Source organism: Amblyomma americanum, chromosome 6 (assembly GCF_052857255.1).
Source record: "Amblyomma americanum isolate KBUSLIRL-KWMA chromosome 6, ASM5285725v1, whole genome shotgun sequence".
Taxonomy (NCBI): Eukaryota; Metazoa; Arthropoda; class Arachnida; order Ixodida; family Ixodidae; genus Amblyomma; species Amblyomma americanum.
The window spans coordinates 25,161,562-25,179,258 of NC_135502.1; the positions used below are offsets into that span (position 1 = coordinate 25,161,562).

General features: G+C 45.6%; 1 protein-coding gene across 1 annotated transcript; it reads left to right on the forward strand.

The window, feature by feature from the left end:
• Positions 1 to 7,055: 7,055 nt before the first annotated feature.
• LOC144094507 (neprilysin-3-like) lies at positions 7,056 to 16,368 on the forward strand. Its single transcript, XM_077628428.1, has 8 exons — positions 7,056 to 7,142; positions 7,773 to 8,105; positions 8,884 to 9,049; positions 9,712 to 9,819; positions 11,539 to 11,823; positions 12,768 to 13,219; positions 14,865 to 15,014; positions 15,991 to 16,368. Exons 1-8 carry the CDS (start codon positions 7,056 to 7,058, stop codon positions 16,366 to 16,368), a joined length of 1,959 nt encoding a protein of 652 aa, XP_077484554.1.
• The last annotated feature ends 1,329 nt before the right edge of the window (positions 16,369 to 17,697 follow it).

The following is a 17,697-nucleotide window of genomic DNA, read 5'->3' on the forward strand; positions in this document are numbered from 1 at the left end:
TGCGAACTGCGAGATGCGTTCCTTTGTCAAACAGCCATCTGTCTCGACTCAGAGTCGCCACTATCATCATCCAAGGCAAGTCCACACAACATCAAAGCACTCTCCTAGTAGTTACCGCACTCACTCACAAAATAATAATAATTGGTTTTGGGGGAAAGGAAATGGCGCAGTATCTGTCTCATATATCGTTGGACACCTGAACCGAGCCGTAAGGGAAGGGATAAAGGAGGGAGTGAAAGAAGAAAGGAAGAAGATGTGCCGTAGTGGAGGGCTCCGGAATAATTTCGACCACCTGGGGATCTTTAACGTGCACTGACATCGCACAGTACACGGGCGCCTTAGCGTTTTTCCTCCATTAAAACGCAGCCGCCGCGGTCGGGTTCGAACCCGGGAGCTCTGGATCAGTAATGCAGAGAGCATTTTCTGCCCACATTGTCTGATCCCATTGTCGCACGTAGCAGCCTAATGAATGCCGGTCACTGCGGCTGAATTTCAGTGCGGTAACAGGCAGTGGCATCCGCACTGAGTGCGATGTCGGTGTAAGTAAAGAGCCCCTTGCGGCCGAAGCGAATAAGGAGCCTTCCACTATGCCGCACCTTACCTCCACATACCGGCCTAACTAGTTGATGACAGTACGGGACGGCCTTTGACACCAGCCGTTGTAGCGCACTGGCTTTGGCGTTTATCAGCTGATTCCAAAGCATGCCGGATCGAATCCGGCCACGCCGGCCTTAGTTCAATGGAGCGCAGTGCAAAAACTCCCGCGTGCCACATTCTATTCACTGATGTCCGCACACATTAAAGAACACCAGGAGGTCTAAATTACAATAGCACTCCACTACTACGTCCGTCATAGCCAGTGTGTGGTTGTGGGACTTTAAGCGGCAAATACCGCATATCACTACATTACGGCCTTGCTACTGACTATGTCTCCAGGCTGGAGGAAAGAAAATTTTGTTTTGTCGGCTAACGAATCAATAGAAAGTACTGTAACACTCTCTTACGAGCAGGTTTTCGTCCTTGGTCCCCGCATGATGCAACGACGAAACGCCAAGCTCAGTTTTCTTCTTCTTCTGCCGAACACGCGTGGCACGTTCGGGTTGCAGACAGCCACGCGCGAACTGCTAGTAGATTCCATGAATAGCAAACTTGGCAGTGAACGCAGAGCAGCGCTATTTTGAGGCAGTTCGAATATCAAGTGGCTGTCTCATAAACAGCAGTAAAAATATTCAGAAAGAGCTCAGGTTGACGTTAAATTTTTGCCCAGTTATAGTTCTTGACCTTATCACGGAAGACATTTTTGAGCAAACAAGTAAATAAAGTAGAAGAAGTGAAGGAAAAACGTTATCTCTGCCAGTGTTATTATCATTCGGTGCGAGCGCCAAAGGATTTGCATTGGTTTCAATTTGTGGGATTATCTATAATTACATAATTGCAACTGGTAGGTTGATTTGCTCCCTTTGCTCTCTTCCTTTCTATCTCTCCCTCCGTTCCTCTTCCCACGTGTAGGGTAGCATACCGGGCGCTGCCTAGTTAAGCTCCCTGCCTTTCCGTTTGTCTTTCTCTCTCTCTCTCTCTCTCTTAAAATTCTTCGAGATCTTCTTTTTTCACCAAAATGCTGATTGTTATTTTACTTTAAATATTCTTCTGTCGTTTTTATTTATACATTTTACAAATTCACGCTTGGTGCTAAAATTTTCTCCTAATCCCCTGTGGAAATTTCCTCGTTTATGCCACTACACCTTGGCCAATTCCCCCATGTGGGTATGTGCCATGTTTTAAGAGGAAGAAGAAGAAGAAGAAGTCGCTGCCGCTTCCATTCACTGCGTACAGGTGAATATCCACCCGATTCTTAGCCGATACCCCAGTGTGGGTATGTGCCATCTTTCGATAGGCTAACAACAACAACAATCGGTAGTGCTTCAAAACGCTCCTTTTCCCGGCAGTTAACAGCCTGTGTCTTGGCTGCTCCCCCGTAGTGGGTATGCGCCATCTTTATTTGAGGCCAAACAACAAAGTAGTGCACGTTACGCAGCATTCGCTAACTGGACTTTCAAAGTAAGTTGGTTTTGCTGGAGGTTCATACATTAGCAGAGTAAGAAATGCGTGTCGAGGAGTTGCTACGGTTTCCGGGCTTGCGCCTGCTTAGTCCAAGATTATTGTCTCAGTGCCTGCGTCCCTGGCTTGTTGAAACCTGGTATGTAGAAAAACCAAATTGGCAACTGTACAACTCACATGCCTATGTATCATTCGACAAAGAAACCCTCGAAAACTTTGTCCTAACTCCCTAAACTAGTGTGCAAGACCAGATTTCTTGGCAGGAACAATTAATGCTTTTCTAAGAAAGGTGACGTTCTGATTTTTTTTTTTCGAGCATTAAATTCAGTGTCGACTGCTTGCATGGCTCACACGAAGTGTCTGTCGCAAATTTGTGATTGTGTGCTCTGTCACCAAAAATTGTGACGAATTCATGTCCAAAAGTTATCACGCTTAGAGTCTTGCTGCGCTTGGGTTACGGTGGCTCTTTACGCCTTTCGAAGATGCTCCTCATTATCGCCCACTCAAAGGAAACTGTCAAAAGTGATGTCAAAAGTAACCGCAGAAACTGGTGGTAATCATGAGGGCTTCCTGCTGTTTGTTCATTGCGACAGCTTATGCCAGTAGTTGCCCATTTATGAATACTACGTGTTCGAAGAGACTTGCGCTTCATTTCGCTGAAGTTGGCAACAACTTTGTTGTATCTTCACTATTTTAGTGTGCTTTCTATTAGACGCTGGAATCTCACTTTAAACTAAGCTTCACCACTTTAGTAGATATTGGCTTTTTTTTTTGCTCGCAGGCACTCAATTTATAGGTTGAAAACAAGCAAACTTAAGAAGATGAATATTGGCCGCTCCCTCGAGCCAATGATCCCAGAAGCCCCAAACGAAGAGACTACCGGGAAAGTCAGCAGTTCGCCTGCTCACTCACCTCAGTAAGCCCTTTCATTGTTACCTGTCGACAAGCCTTAAAGAAATGACAGTTCCGTGAGGAAAAAGTGAAAACGATGTTTTGAGCGCGCAATGCGGCCCGCAGTGTGTTGCTGTTTACAGTTTCTCAATAACCCGCTCTTTGATTTCGAAGAAAATGTTATTGCGGCTGTAAACTAAGTTCCCATAATATGTGTGCAATTTTACTCACGCTGCTGTTCATACTGGCTTCCGCCAGAGATCGTGGCGAATATTTGATAAACATTCCTTCGTATGTTAACACTGCAAAGCCGATTTCGCATGTCATGCTCTTGTGACTAAAAATTGCAGGGAGGCCGGCCTTTTCCGTAATACTAGCATCACTGCGTTTTGTCTTGCGTGTGATTACCCTACATTAGAGTGGGTGAATGAAAATGGTACCCTATTGAAAAATGTGTGCAGGTGTGAACAGGTCAGCAAATATAGTTATGTCACATTTGGTTTAAATTTACAAGATTTACATTCCAAAGCGACTGGCACTATGACGGTCGCCGTCGTAGAGGGCTCCGGATAATTTCGACCAGCTGGGGCTCTTACCGTGATGTGACATCACACATTACACAGGCCTCTAGCATTTCACTTCATCGAAATGTGCCCACTGCGGACGGGATTGCACTCGCGAGTTTGGTGCACTGAGCGATGTCAGTGCGAGTTAAAGAACCGCAGCTGTGGTCGATTTATCCGCGGCCCTCCATTATAGCGTCGCTCATACGCTGTGTCGATTTGGGACGTAAACCTATAAACCCAAATCAAATGTGCAATAAATCTGTTTGCTGACCCATTCAAATCTATAGACATTTCTGAATACGATAGCCATTAAAAATAACTCACCAGTCGTATACATTTTAATATGCTCCGTCCATGTGCCATCTTTTGTATTTTGTTCGAAAACTATCTCTTTCCCAAAATTTGTTTTTTTTTGTTGTATAAAGGCGCTGGCTTTATTGCCTTGGGATTATAACAAGCGCTTCGTAGCAGGTAGCACACGACTTACAGGGCGTTTAGTTGTCGCAGAAAGTATGCAAATGTTTATTACCTAGGCGGAAATTTGACACTTTTGTAGCAGAAACACTGCTTTGCGCCGGCGATATGCATTGAAGTGCAGTAACAATACATGTTGCAAAGGAAAATGGTTTCTCGGTCAGAAGCTGTAAAATGGAGGGCTACTTCACTTTGCAGCCATTGCACACTGTCGCAAGTGTGGGCAGAAATATCACTTGTCCCTGTCTTGCTGCCAAACAGAGACGAAACTGAGGGTGGAGCGGAGTCACCGGCGAGACATTCCGAAGACATTTCCGACAATGCTGAAGTCTTGGCCGAACCCCGCGTAGTGGCTGTTGATGTGGCAGATGAGGAAGGGGCCCCGGCGAGGTGTGAGCACTTTGCCAGCGTCAGCATGACAGCGTTGGCGCTTCTCGCTGCCTTCCTCATCTCCGCTGTGTACGTCACTTTAAGAAGCCTCAGCGTTGACAACGTAAGTCTTTTGACATGCTGAAAGCCTCATTGTGGCGTGGGATCGCCAGCAACGCTACTGATCGCAATATGAGATGGTATCATTAACTAAGAAAGCGCCTCTCAGTAGTATTTAAGAGACTTCCTAATCGGTGCTATTCGCACATTTCGGTGCCCTCCAAGTCAGCCTATGAGCTAATTTACTTCACTGACCCTCCAAGGGCTTCAGTTTTAGAGCTTTAGCAGTTAATAGGAAAGTTTCCGGGCAGAGGCTGTTTGTCGTAGACGTCGTAAAATAGCGTCTGTGGCGCCAGCTGTGCCCAGAGTGAAGGGAGGGGAGTTGCAAGCGCTAGAGGGGGATGTAGGCACCTTACACCGGCTGTAATTTTTTGCACTTCTTCATTACTGCATGCAAGCTTTCATTTTTTTTGTGCATTACCAATTTTATAATTGCGATTAAATTTTTTTTTATTCTCTGACTGCGTTGTTTTGATGATGAATTTATCTGATTTTATAGCATTCCAACTTAATTTCCTCACTTACCAGGGCGATAAAAAAACATGCGACATCATGATTGAAGAGCTAAATGTTTATTTCCCTGAGAGGCATTGTAAGATCTTTTACATGCTCTTCTGTGTGTACTGAAGTAGCTGCGTCAGCAACCTTAATGAAGTTATATTTCGCTTGGAAATTCTTAGAGCCTTTAAAATATGCAAACACAGAATTCACATACCACCCATTTAAATGTTTCCTGGGGCAAATGTATCGTGCTGATTCCTCTAGTATTGTTTATGAAACTCTAATGTGGAATCACAGTAATAATTACCGTTCTTGTAGACGTTACTGATATTTCCTGCCCGAAGTTAACTCAGATATCTATAGTATATTCGGTGGGACGTATGCGTTTAAGAATGAATTTCTTATTCGTGTGCAATACCAATAAACATTGTGTATACTTCAAGAACGAAAAGCGGCCCAGTACTAACACAGGCCAACCCATTCGAGTGCGACAGCCATTGCTGCACTAGTTTATGTGTTAAATTTTAACATAAACATTTCTATGTGTTTGCACATTAGAAAAAATAAGAAAAAGCGTTACATCTACACACTGCGAAAAATAATCACTCGCTGGGCTGAAAGCGGCCGTCAGAGCTCAGCCTGCTTCAGAATGGTTCATACATGCTTGAATGCATTTATGTTAAAAACAGCAGCGCAGCCACCATATCAGATATTTTGAGCTATTATCTGCCACCTTTATTTTCCCTCAGCATAATGTGAGGCTACATTGAGCTCAAAATGTATGATCAGCTAGTGTTATGCTCTCAGTGGTGCGAACTGCTTATCTCTGCTGCCTCATCTAGAAGCTGTCTTTATTAGGGTATCCTACTGTCGTTAGTGTTATTAAATTGAGTATAGGGCGCTTGGGCTTAAAATAGAACAATTCTCACATACGCTGATGTTGCGACTGGCTATATTACGGTGGTCCGATGCAGTATCTTACAATGTTACAAAAATTTTGCACTACAATGCCTATGTGCTTTCAGAAAGAAAGTGTAACGATTTATAAAGGGAGCAATTTGCTCCCTCCCATGTGTCCCTTTTTTACAGGTAGACGTCACACTCGATGACTTAGACACCGAACCGAGGGGGCAGTTCTTGCGCCTGGCGGAGGCGAACCCAGCTGTCATAGCACTGAGCAGCTACAAGGAACGACAAACTGACCTGAACATATCGATCGAGGGAAATGAAACAACAGTATATAACTCAAGCAACAAGGACACCGATGATGCGATTAACGTGACAATACTGATATCGAAAATCGCTGCAGTAGGAAATGACGATCAAATACTGCCTATCAATGCGGCGACTACTTTACGGAGCTCGCTGAAAAGACCTTACATACATCGGCGCACCAGGTTTCGCATTACAAGGCGGATGTCGCGAAGAATAATATACAGGGCAGCCTTCCTCAACATAAGCCAATTCACGAAACCTGCTCTCAATATACAGCTTGTTGTCAAGGAGGAACGCACGTCCAGCACAGGCTTTCGTCAACAAAACGTAGCCCGACGTGACGACTATTCTGATTACAGTGTTATCGGTGCCCGAATGGCAGAAGATGTAAGAAAATCTGCCAATTCACGAAGCACTAGGAATCGCAGGATCATATATAAAGGAAATGCGCCGCATACGAAGCGTCACAAGAATGAAGATCAACCCACAGTAAATATTGCCCCAGACTCCAGACGAAGTGCTCGCAGAAAGAAATTGAAAGAGGGGAGCAAACATTACAAGCACACTAGCGTGAAGGAATTAGCCGCGTCACTTGACGACACACCCACAGAATCGGAGGAGAGTGCTTTTCAAGCTGCAAACGCTGCATCTATCCAAACAGGAAAACATGATTTGCGAGTGGTGGATGAAATACTTAACGTTGTACGAAACAGGAACAGAAGCCAGCAGATCAAATTAACTGGAATGGTGATAGGTCCACACCAACGTGACGCAGAAAGAGCGCAAGCTAGAGATGCCAGAACAGTGGCATGTGAGACTGAACTTTGTCACAGACCTGGCGCCCGACTAGTTCCTAGTACTATGGACGTCACTGTGGACCCGTGCGACGACTTTCACAAGCACGTCTGTGGTGGTGGACAGGAATGTTCGGGCAATCCCTTTCTGCAGGTAAACTAACAAGTATCCTTCGATACTACATGCATGCCCGTGGCATACTGGAATGAAAATTGGATATCCGCAATTCTTCCCGCCATAGCGGCAAAATCTTTGCTTTTTAGTGACCGCCCTGTGCGTTTTTTTGAGCATTTATGGTCAACTTCGGCTGAACTCCTGCCTCAGAGGCACACGTTCAAAAGGGGGGCAACGAGTGGCTCATGAAGAGCGCGAGCGACAAGCATATCCTTTAGTGAATATTCCGATCGAGGCTCTTTCACGCATTACAGGAGTCGCCGTAATATAGTGCGCGGGCGCACCTGAAGTTCGAATGTAAATATTCCAGTTGTTGTTCATTGCCAGCAAAACTCCGGAAGCGTTATCTTAGCTCCTATAAAAATCCTTCAAATGGGTTGTTTCACATGTACCTTGACTTCAAAACTGTTAACGGAAGAAAAATAGTGTGATGTTACATGCAGTGCATGAGTTCAAGTGTCCGCAGGCTCGGGGTTTAGGAATTCGTTGAGTAGTTTTGCCTTTGTTATTGGCATGTCGCAATGTCTCACAACAATTGTTGCAGCCTCCACAGTCATGCGACATGCAAGACTACGCATTTAGAGTTGTCCCTATTCCGCGCCATTCCAGATGCGAACTGAGGCTATGAATTCACTCAGAGCGGTCCTCGAGTCCCAGTCAGTTCCCGAGGGAGACCACACGGCTATTCACAAAGCGGTCAACATGTTCCGGGCTTGCGTGCGGTTCCCCACGGATGGACTGGCTCTGGAGCTGCCCAGGATTCGGCGCTTTCTGGCATCCATCGGCATGAACCTCACTGCCGCCGCGAAGGACCGGGTTGAAGTGACGACAGAGAATCCGATGCTTCCCATGTTACGCCTTTCACTCCAGTATGCGCTGCACACCTTCGTGGCTTTTGTTGTCGATGGTCTCCACGCCGTAAACGGCAAGAAGATACTTCGGGTAAGAGCAGCTTTGTATTTACTTTTTTTTGCAGGACTAGCATGTTTTTACTGGCGGTCAAATTATGTTTCATGCAGTCGCACCTCGTTTTTGTCAACGTCCATAAACTGCCTAAAGTTCTAAGTATGTCTATTTTGTGAATACTACAAAGCGCGTTTCCTCCTACGGGTGGGCGAGTACTCGACAATTTCGAATACAATCGGATTTTACACAATAATATTCGCAATCAGTTCGAAAACTCAGTCTTTCATGTATTTCATACTTTCAAGGAGCTCGAATATTTTAGACTGCATTCACAACAATTAGCTTCTTGTTCACGTTCGGATCTGTCAAGCTTCACCCACAGACACAACGACAAGGCGACGCTCTATAGGCTCTGTACGCATTCTTATCCTCCCCACGGTAGCGATAAAGTCGTATGAACGCTTTGTCTATGCTTATAGTTTTTTAAGAGAAAATTATTTCGGATAAGTATTGGGGAACACTTTTTTTCGGGTTCCCACATAAAAGCTGCGGTGCACGAGGTGCAAAATGCCGAACGAAGCTCTTGTGTCAAAAGATGATGCGAAAACTAAAAAAAAACGAAAAGGGCTGCTATGAAGGCTGCTATGAAAAAGGCTGCTAGGCACCGATATGAATTCTTATAGCGTAGTCAAATATCTTCTATGACAGCACTTAAAAAAGTTCTGGTATCGCTTGTCATCGATTTACACACAAGCACTTGAAACCATTCTTCGTACATTATTCAAGAACTGATACAGGTGTGCACATTTTTCAGGTTCTCGTCAGCAACAGTGACAAGGAATGGCTGAAAGACAGAGCGATGCTAAGCGAGCAAGAGAAGAAAGACTACTACGCAGGCGTACTGCTGGTCTATGAAGAAAAGCCTCTCTTGCCAGAGATTGTGATGCTCATTCCTGATATCGCGAACTTCGAATCTCAAGGTGCAACCGCTATATTTGTGATGTCTATAACGGCAATATTTTGTTGAGCGCGTCGTTTCAGCGTCTTGGAACATTTCTTATAGCTTTTAAAAAGTAAACTCAGAAACCAGCAGTGAAAGCGCCTTTGGTCAAAATCCTTGGCGCGACAAGTTTACTGTGGCAAAACGTATGCAGTTGATAATTTGGCCCCAGACAGGACTAGTTCGCTTGAACGTCATTGGGAGTGTAGTATGGACGTTGGATAGTTCTTAGATGACTGCACGGGAAAGCTTTCTGCATTTCTTTCTCATCACAGCATTACAGCCGCTGAGCTCACCGCCTTACTCGAGCTTAGCGACTGCACAGCACAGGCGCAAGCCCACAATGGTGGTTCTTCTAGTAGCATACACAAAATTTTAGATGGGATGCTGGTTTCACTGAAGTACGAACTCTATCTCTAATGCGTTGGCGACATTGAAAACCGGCAGCGCCATAAAGCCACTTTCCTAACTTTACCCCTGAGCCTTTGCCGTTCCAAAACACACCCGCCGCCTTTCAGTACCCTGCTGGCCTAAAGCTACCACGAGGGCCACACGATACGTGAAGAATAAAATTTTCACAAGCTAGGAAAAAAAAAACATACGTGGAATGCTGTTCGACTGACTAATAAACATTCGTTCCAGCATCCCGAAAACTAAAATCTCAAGACCGAATATCGAACAGCCGTCAGGAAGGGTTGTTCTTCAACCTGGAAGAGTTGGCTGCCTACGTCAACTGGTATCAACCCCCAGGTAAGTGATTAATGAAGGCAAAATTATGCGCCGAGGGATCATAATCGATATTTATACATGACTACTAAAAACGTAGCCAGTAAAAGGCAGCGGCACGTCAGCTTGCCTCGATATGCATGTGCCAATAATTGTGTTTCAAAGCGGCATTTCTTACCACTAGCGTAAAGACAACTCCCGCACACCTATAAAGAAAACATACGTAATACCATAACAACACGTGCGGATTGTATTTATGCTTCGTGACGGCACGCAAGTCAGCCCCGACTAATGCTCGCCCGTGTTAGACGCGTCCGGGGACAGCTGGCTTAGTGGCAGAAGATGCTACATACTTAAAGGACGGCCGAATCTTGGCCAGCTCAGTGAAGAAGGAACTCGCACGGGGTCAGAAAAGTAATTCATAACCTCGAAATGGTCAGTGACCTTCAACTTCATCAAGGTCTCCCATAAATGTTTTAAATATACAGAACACTGCGCTTAGGTCAAAGTCTCCTCTACAGGCAGGAGGAATTGTATTTAAAAAACCATGAATAAAAGTTTTCTTGCAATTCAAACACTTATCGCAGCCGAGATGCAAGACATTCAAAATAATCAGCACCACGTAAAGCCTGCTTCACTAAAATCAAGAATTGAATTTTTGGGCAATATGCGCGATCAGTGTACATATTGGAAGGAGCTTACTTTGGTGGAGGAGATTATAATTGAGGGCACTCAGGTGCAATTGATTCCCAACAATACAGCGAAATCTCTTTCAGGCAGCTGCGAGTTCAGCATAGATCGCTTGTTTACACACAGCTTATTTGTATATTACATCTACAACAAAATCGTAGCGACTTAACCGCAAGTTACATACATAAGTTCTTTTAATGCAATGAGCAGATTAGTGTCGCATTTAGGCTCCCGTTCCTGAGTTCCGTGCCTTAGCTGTCGGGTCGGCGTCGGCGTCAGCGTAGTCGGCGTAGTCGTAGTAGTAATGCTGAAGTAGCAGATGAACGTACAAATTGCAACGACGAGAGCAGAGACAGTCACAAGGGTCGTCTGCGATCATACTTGCTGCGTAGCGATAGTCCATAAATAAGCGATAATGCACAGCATAGCGCTCGATTTGAAGAGCAATGCGCGTGCAGTTTTTCACTCAGGTGGAATTTGATAGAGCACGACTGCTGCTTCCATGATTTTGTGAATTCCTTGAAGCTTATGTGTAAACTTCACGACAGCACTCAGTGCACCGAAAGCCACCCGCTCGCGTCGTCGCTGCTGGTGTATACGATCAGCAGTTGGTTTTGCAGCCTGCGTCTGCCCTCGACAGCTTCACGCAGTTTTTTCGGATCCACGGAGCCTATTTCTACGGCATACGCGAGTTTCAACGAGACGCAGCAGTAGATGATGCAGTGAAAAGCATCTGCCCTTCGTTGGGTGGTAGAATACAATGGAAGGGCTGAGGCAGCCTGCAGTTTTCCACTTTCAGCCGCATTTTACCTTTTACTATGTGGCGCCTTGAATGAATGATTTCGGGACATTCATTTGCTTTTTTCTCAGAAACGCAGCCACCTTAACACAAAAACACACACAAAAACGTGAGTAGTGTTCTCGAGGAATAATCTTTCCGCCTTGTCTAGTTTGATATTTTCATTTAAAGTTATTTTAAGCACTTTTTCTTCCGTGCGCAGGGTCGACCTCGCTGCATTAACTTCTTCATTTTATGGCTGCACTTATTCCCAGATCAGTGGCACGCTGTACTTCAACGCACCTCGCTCCTGGCTTACGGTGTCAATGACACAGCGCACGCTACGTCGGCTGGGCTTGCGCTCCTGAAGCTGGTAACTTCGCCGGAACAGCGGTCAAAAGCAAAGCAGTTGATGACCTGGAGCCTCATTCGCCAACTTGTGGGCTTCGGCAGAAACGCACTGTTGGTGACCCACAGTGTCAGTGAACTGAAAGACCGCTGCATCCGAAAAGTATCCGAAGTCATGGGATCGGCTTTACAGGGGCTGTTACTGCTGAAAAGTAAGTCCCGAGCAGTATACTGCCCATGGAAAAGGCGTCGTTTTTTCCAGGAGATCATTTATTAGTGTCGTTTTGAATTTTCCTGTAACGGGAGGAGTGAAGTGCGCCCCTAATATTCCAGCTTAGGCACACCTGTCAATAAAATCTTGTAAAGGTTTGTTGTTCCTTAGTAATGTTAAAATGTAGAGGTTCTATCGGTAGTTCCCAGTGCATTTCTAAAACCGAATGCCTCGTATAGGAAGCTGATTTTCGACACACAAGAGGCGTCAGCTAAAGAAAGGTTTACTGCGTATTTCGGCTTATTTTCTAGAGCTGAGGCCGATTTTCATTGCACTTGTTATTGGTATTTTAGCCAAGGGGGCGATTCTTCACGAGTTAAAAACAAAGTTCAAAGGTCCTAATGAGTGCGGTATAGGACTAAATAAGAAAACGTGCGAAACAAGAAGGGTGGCATCATGTGTACACACACGTTAAGCTTACCAACCTGAACTTCTCTCTTATCGTGGCACTTTCGTGGTTGCTGAACTGAGCGCTCGCATATTAACGTGTACATTTACAAAAAAAAAACACGGATCTAAACGACACGAACATCTGTACTCACGTGATTAGGAGCGAAGCACAGACATGTCAGAGTATTTTCGCCACTATAAAAATGCGGAGCTGGTTGAGCGAAACCACGGAAGAGAACTTCGGCACGGAAGCCTAAATATTTTGCTGCATTTTAAACAAATTAGCACTCCGTCCTCGTATTTTCGCAGATTACTTCCCCAAGAAGCTGTGGGCACATTGACCTGGCTCCTTAAAATGATTCGTCATTTCTTTGAGTCCCGATCTCGCAGAGTTAAGAATATGTATTTGCCTAGCTAATCTACCAATTGTTCTACGACGGATTTTGCATTAAATCGCTGTGTCTTCGTTATATTCTGCCGCTTTCTCAAACCCAGCGTTCACGCCACAAGTGATAGCTCAAATGGAAACTATATCTGGGATGCTGCTGAATGCAACGGCCGGCCATCTCAAGCAGAAACAGCCCCGCTTTTCATCACCACTTCCCGATGAGGCCACATGGCTAGAAGCGCTAGGGAGACTCGCTGCGGTGGACGTAGTCGTCGGATTTCCCGACCGCGTCCGAACCGAGTCGGACTTGGAGGAGATATATGGAGGCTTCCCGGAAGCAAACGGGATCTTCTGGGAAACTTGGATACTGTCCGCGGGCATAGCGCAGAAGCGCATCCTGAAGGGGGTCGCCACTCCGGACGTGCAGTTTCCGGTGGCGAGTGCGGTGGCCTCCTACACGCCCTCCCTCAACAAGCTCGTCGTTCCTGCTGGTGTTGCCAGGCCTCCTGTCTTCATGAATAACGCTCCCCTGGTCTATCACTACGGAACCGTGGGGATGGTACGTGCACGTGTGAAGGGTCGCTTGTTTTGTCATTTGGATTTGTGAGTCGGAGCAAGCCTCTGTGAATGGTTTATACTTATTCAGATTGCTTGTGCATATGTAACCCCATAAGCAAGGTGTGAACAAAGAATGCACTTTGCTTCGTTTGTACTGTAAAACCTAAATGTGCTTTCTTGGGGCCCCCGCTTTCGTTTCTTAGCGGGAAATACAAGTTGTTCCTGAAGAGAGAGAGAGAGGGGGGGGGGGAAGGAAAGAGGATACTGAATTTTATGAGAGTTCACACTCGAACGGATTTCCTTCCGCTTCTTCTAGAACGGCTCGCATACTATACTTAGGAATCCAGATCTCTACAGAATGCAAACTGTCACTCACGGCATACATTAAGAGGTTTCGAGAGTTTCAGGTGTCACTGGGGTTCCGGCAGAGGCTCAGGAAAAAAGCCGGTGTCCTCAGATTCACCTAAACAATGCCACATTGATAAAAGAAGCGTTCCTTGTAGTCGCAGTGAAATCCGTCATGGTGCAGTTTAAATCGCTAAAGGAAAGTTCAGCCTGCATATGTTTGCAAGATAGAATGCATTTGCTACGAACCAGCAAAGCTCTGCAAAATATTAGCTGAAGCGACGTCGGCTGACCATGTCACACGAAGCATGGATAGAAATAATTATCAATATCACCGCAAATATAACCCTTAAGACGTGGGTAACTACGTAACAGCAGTGCACTATCAGCAAGAAACGAAACGCGAACAATGCAATTGAGCTATGGAAGCAAAATAGGAAGCTCTTAGCCAGGGTGCGCGCAATACTAATGAAAAGTAATATCACTTCCAAAGTGCTAGGACTCTGCTCCAGAAGTTTTAGTCGACTCCTCTTGTATATCCTCAAGAGGAGCTATTATGTTCGTGCTTTCGCGTTTCCCTCTCAGTTTATAATAATAATTGTTTTTTTTGGGGGGAAAGGAAATGGCGCAGTATTTGTCTCATATATCGTTGGACACAAGGGGAGGGATAAGAGAGGGAGTGAAATAATATTAATAATAATAATTGGTTTTTGGGGAAAGGAAATGGCGCAGTATCTGTCTCATATATCGTTGGACACCTGAACCGCGCCGTAAGGGAAGGGTAAAGGAGGGAGTGAAAGAAGAAAGGAAGAGAGAGCTGCCGTAGTGGAGGGCTCCGGAATAATTTCGACCACCTGGGGATCTTTAACGTGCACTGACATCGCACAGCACACGGGCGCCTTAGCGTTTTTCCTCCATAAAAACGCAGCCGCCGCGGTCGAAGGGGAGTGAAAGAAGAAAGGAAGAATTAGGTGCCGTAGTGGAGGGCTCCGGAATATTTTCGACCACCTGGGGATCTTTAACGTGCACTGACATCGCACAGCACACGGGCGCCTTCGCGTTTTTCCTCCATAAAAACGCAGCCGCCGCGGTTGGGTTCGAACCCGGGAACTCCGGATCAGTAGTCGAGCGCCTTAACCACTGAGCCACCGCGGCGGGTCCCTCTCAGTTTTCTTGTTCGCGTTTCATTCTTTGATGATAATACACGTTTTCCATCTACCGGAGGCTATCGCGAGAGATATTTCCGCTGCTTTGCGAGCATGACTAATAACTCTGATAAACCCTCTCTTCTTGAAACGCAGATCATTGCGCGGGCAATCATGCGCGATGGCTGCGCTGCGGATGCACCGGGACTGGACGACGCTGCCAGAGGCTCTGAAAACTGGAGGGCAGCTGTCGCGCTCTCGTTTTACATCCGAGCGTCGAAATGCTCCAAATATGACCCACAAACGGTGAGTTTTGGAGGATTAGGAGAGCTGGTGTGCATTGTTCGTAACGCTTCACTTGTGACATAATGAAATACAACACAGCAGTTATTTTTCATTCAATAAATATATAAAATAATTGGGCATTCAGAATTTCACGCGTATTTATTACGCAACCATCTCTCTGCCCCTTCGGAGATTATATGAACGCCAGTGAATTAGGCGCTTTTCAAAACGCGGAGGAAAAGCATCGCTGTGTCGCTGAATTGAGGGTCGCTGAAATGTATGGTTGTCGTAATAAGTTCCGAAATGACAAACTAGGTCGAGAAGAGTTTCGCGCTTCTTGATCCCGTTTTAGTGGCACTTACGAATGATTCGGTGGTAAGTGCGTGAAGTGTGATTATTCGTGCAACGAGGCAAATAAGCTGGCGAGTATACAGACGACGCTTGACGACTTTAAAATCACACTTACTGGCATTTATAGTGAGAGGTACTATGCTTACACAGTATAAAATCGTCCTTCTAATTCCCTGATTAGAACTCGTCCGGAGAAGGCTTTTGCAGCGTTTAGACAATGGGTGCCTTACAACAGCATAGTTCATAGCTTATCTTGGCGTATACCTCCAGTGTCTCGAGCTTCTTTCTCATGATAGCGCAATTTTAATGTGGGACCAGTAGGAGTACCTTTTTCAAAACGGTGTGGTCTATGGCCCGAAGCGTCCACCCAGACGCGCCCTTCAGAATCTTCCATCCAGCGAAAGCCCACTTATAAGCAGAAAGAAAAAGGGAGAGTGAAATAAAATTTCAAGAAGCAAAGGGAGATTGATCATTGTAAACGAGTAATGTACAGATACTACTGACGAGGATTTCTCGGATCATATCGTATGACAGCCCGTCAATTTCTTTTTCTCCTGTGTTAAGTCACGAAATTTTTTAGCATTTAACATATATCCATCGTTACCACAAAAGGGTAGAATTATAAGAGCCGTATTTTTTATTTCAGCCATTCATGGACTATGCTTACAGTGCTGCTAGCTTGCTCGGAGACCCTGAACTGATTGCTGAAGTAGCAGCAACGTCCGCGTCTTACGAAGCCTTCCGAAGGCTTCCCGTGTCGGCGAAGAATGACTTCCTGACTGCTCTTCCCTACACGGCCGAGCAGCTGTTTTTCGTGGCGAACTGTGCTATGCGTTGTTGCGATCCCGAAAAGTTTAGATCCGATCTTACGTACGATAGCGATTCCTTTTGCGAAGACACTGCCCGCCTTCGCGTTACTTCATACCAGTGCAACAGTATTGTGAAGCGAATTCCAGAATTTTCCACTGCCTTCAACTGTCCTGTAGGTTCGAAGATGAACCCCTCCGATAGGTGTACGTCTTGAAAGCGAAATTGGCGCTTTTTAAGTTCAATATTTTTTTTAAGTTTATGCGCGCGCTAAAACTGTATTTGCATTGTCCGCCTGAAAATTGACGCGAACCTGTATTTGCTTGAGCATTAGACTCTTAAACAATGTTCTAATCAGTGTCCCTCGTCGAATGTACGGTGGCCTGCGATCCACCTAACTTGAGGGCGTTGCCATCATACAGAACAGCTCGAAAATAGAAGTGCCTTTAGAGACTGCCTTGAAACCATCACAATGAAGAGAATACGTATATTAAGCTCGAAATGAAATCAAGCTGATGGGCACTCCAGCATGGACACTCCCGCCCAGTCTCATTGCCAGGTCTCACTCCTGCCGAGTAAATGAGCCAAGACGTCATTTTTATTTACAATTACACTAACAATTCTGCCTAACTACGTTGAGAAATTCTCACCCGATATATTGGTGGTATTAGAAGAAGACACAGAACGGCACAGTGGGATAGGACGGGTCCCGTTTTGCCGATCTGTTTTCTCCGAATATACGTTACCAGCAAGCCCAAACTACCACTTTGTTAATATCGGCTGTAGTAAAGTGCTATATAGAAAATCATGATGTTCCAAGAGCGTTCGTGCGAGCTCGATAATAATGATTGGAAGTGAGTTTTTTCCTTGAGTGCAGTTTCAATTGACTGATAACTCTCACCGCCAGCTTCGTATTAAAAAAAAGTCAGTCGAAAAGCGAACTTTTACACTTAAATTAGTTGCGACCGTCATCATCGCGGCACCGCGCCCATCACGCCGGTGAGCATGAGCTTGGAACACTGATCGCCAGCACGAGATCGAACGCACCTACGTGGAGTACTGCGTCTAGCTTGGATGCTTCGTTCCACAGTTGGCTAAGCTTTGCCAGACCGGTGCCTGCTGCCGAGACAAATAAATGTGGCCGCTGCTGCCACAGTCATGTTGCTAACCATTCATGTCTCACACTGCACCAAAGGAGAGAGACAAAGTTCTCTGGAAGCGCTGCCCATAGAACCTGCTATGCTAAAAGCGCACCGGCACGGGCAGCAAAAAACGGGTTCCCGTTTTGACTGCATCGCTTTGAGAAAGGATAGGCCGTGTCTTAGCTAAAGAATTCAGGCTTTGTGAAGCTAAAAATTCTGTTCAGAACAAGCTGGTGCGCAAGCCTACGTAGTGGCTTTCTTGGCGTTTTAAGTAGTGTGAATGTTTACAACAGATAAATTAATTTTAGCAGCTACTACTGTTTTCTGCTTTACCTTCACCCAGTGCTTCAGTCATGCAGAACAAAAGCAGGCGTTCAAAATTTCTTAAAAATAAAAGCATCTCA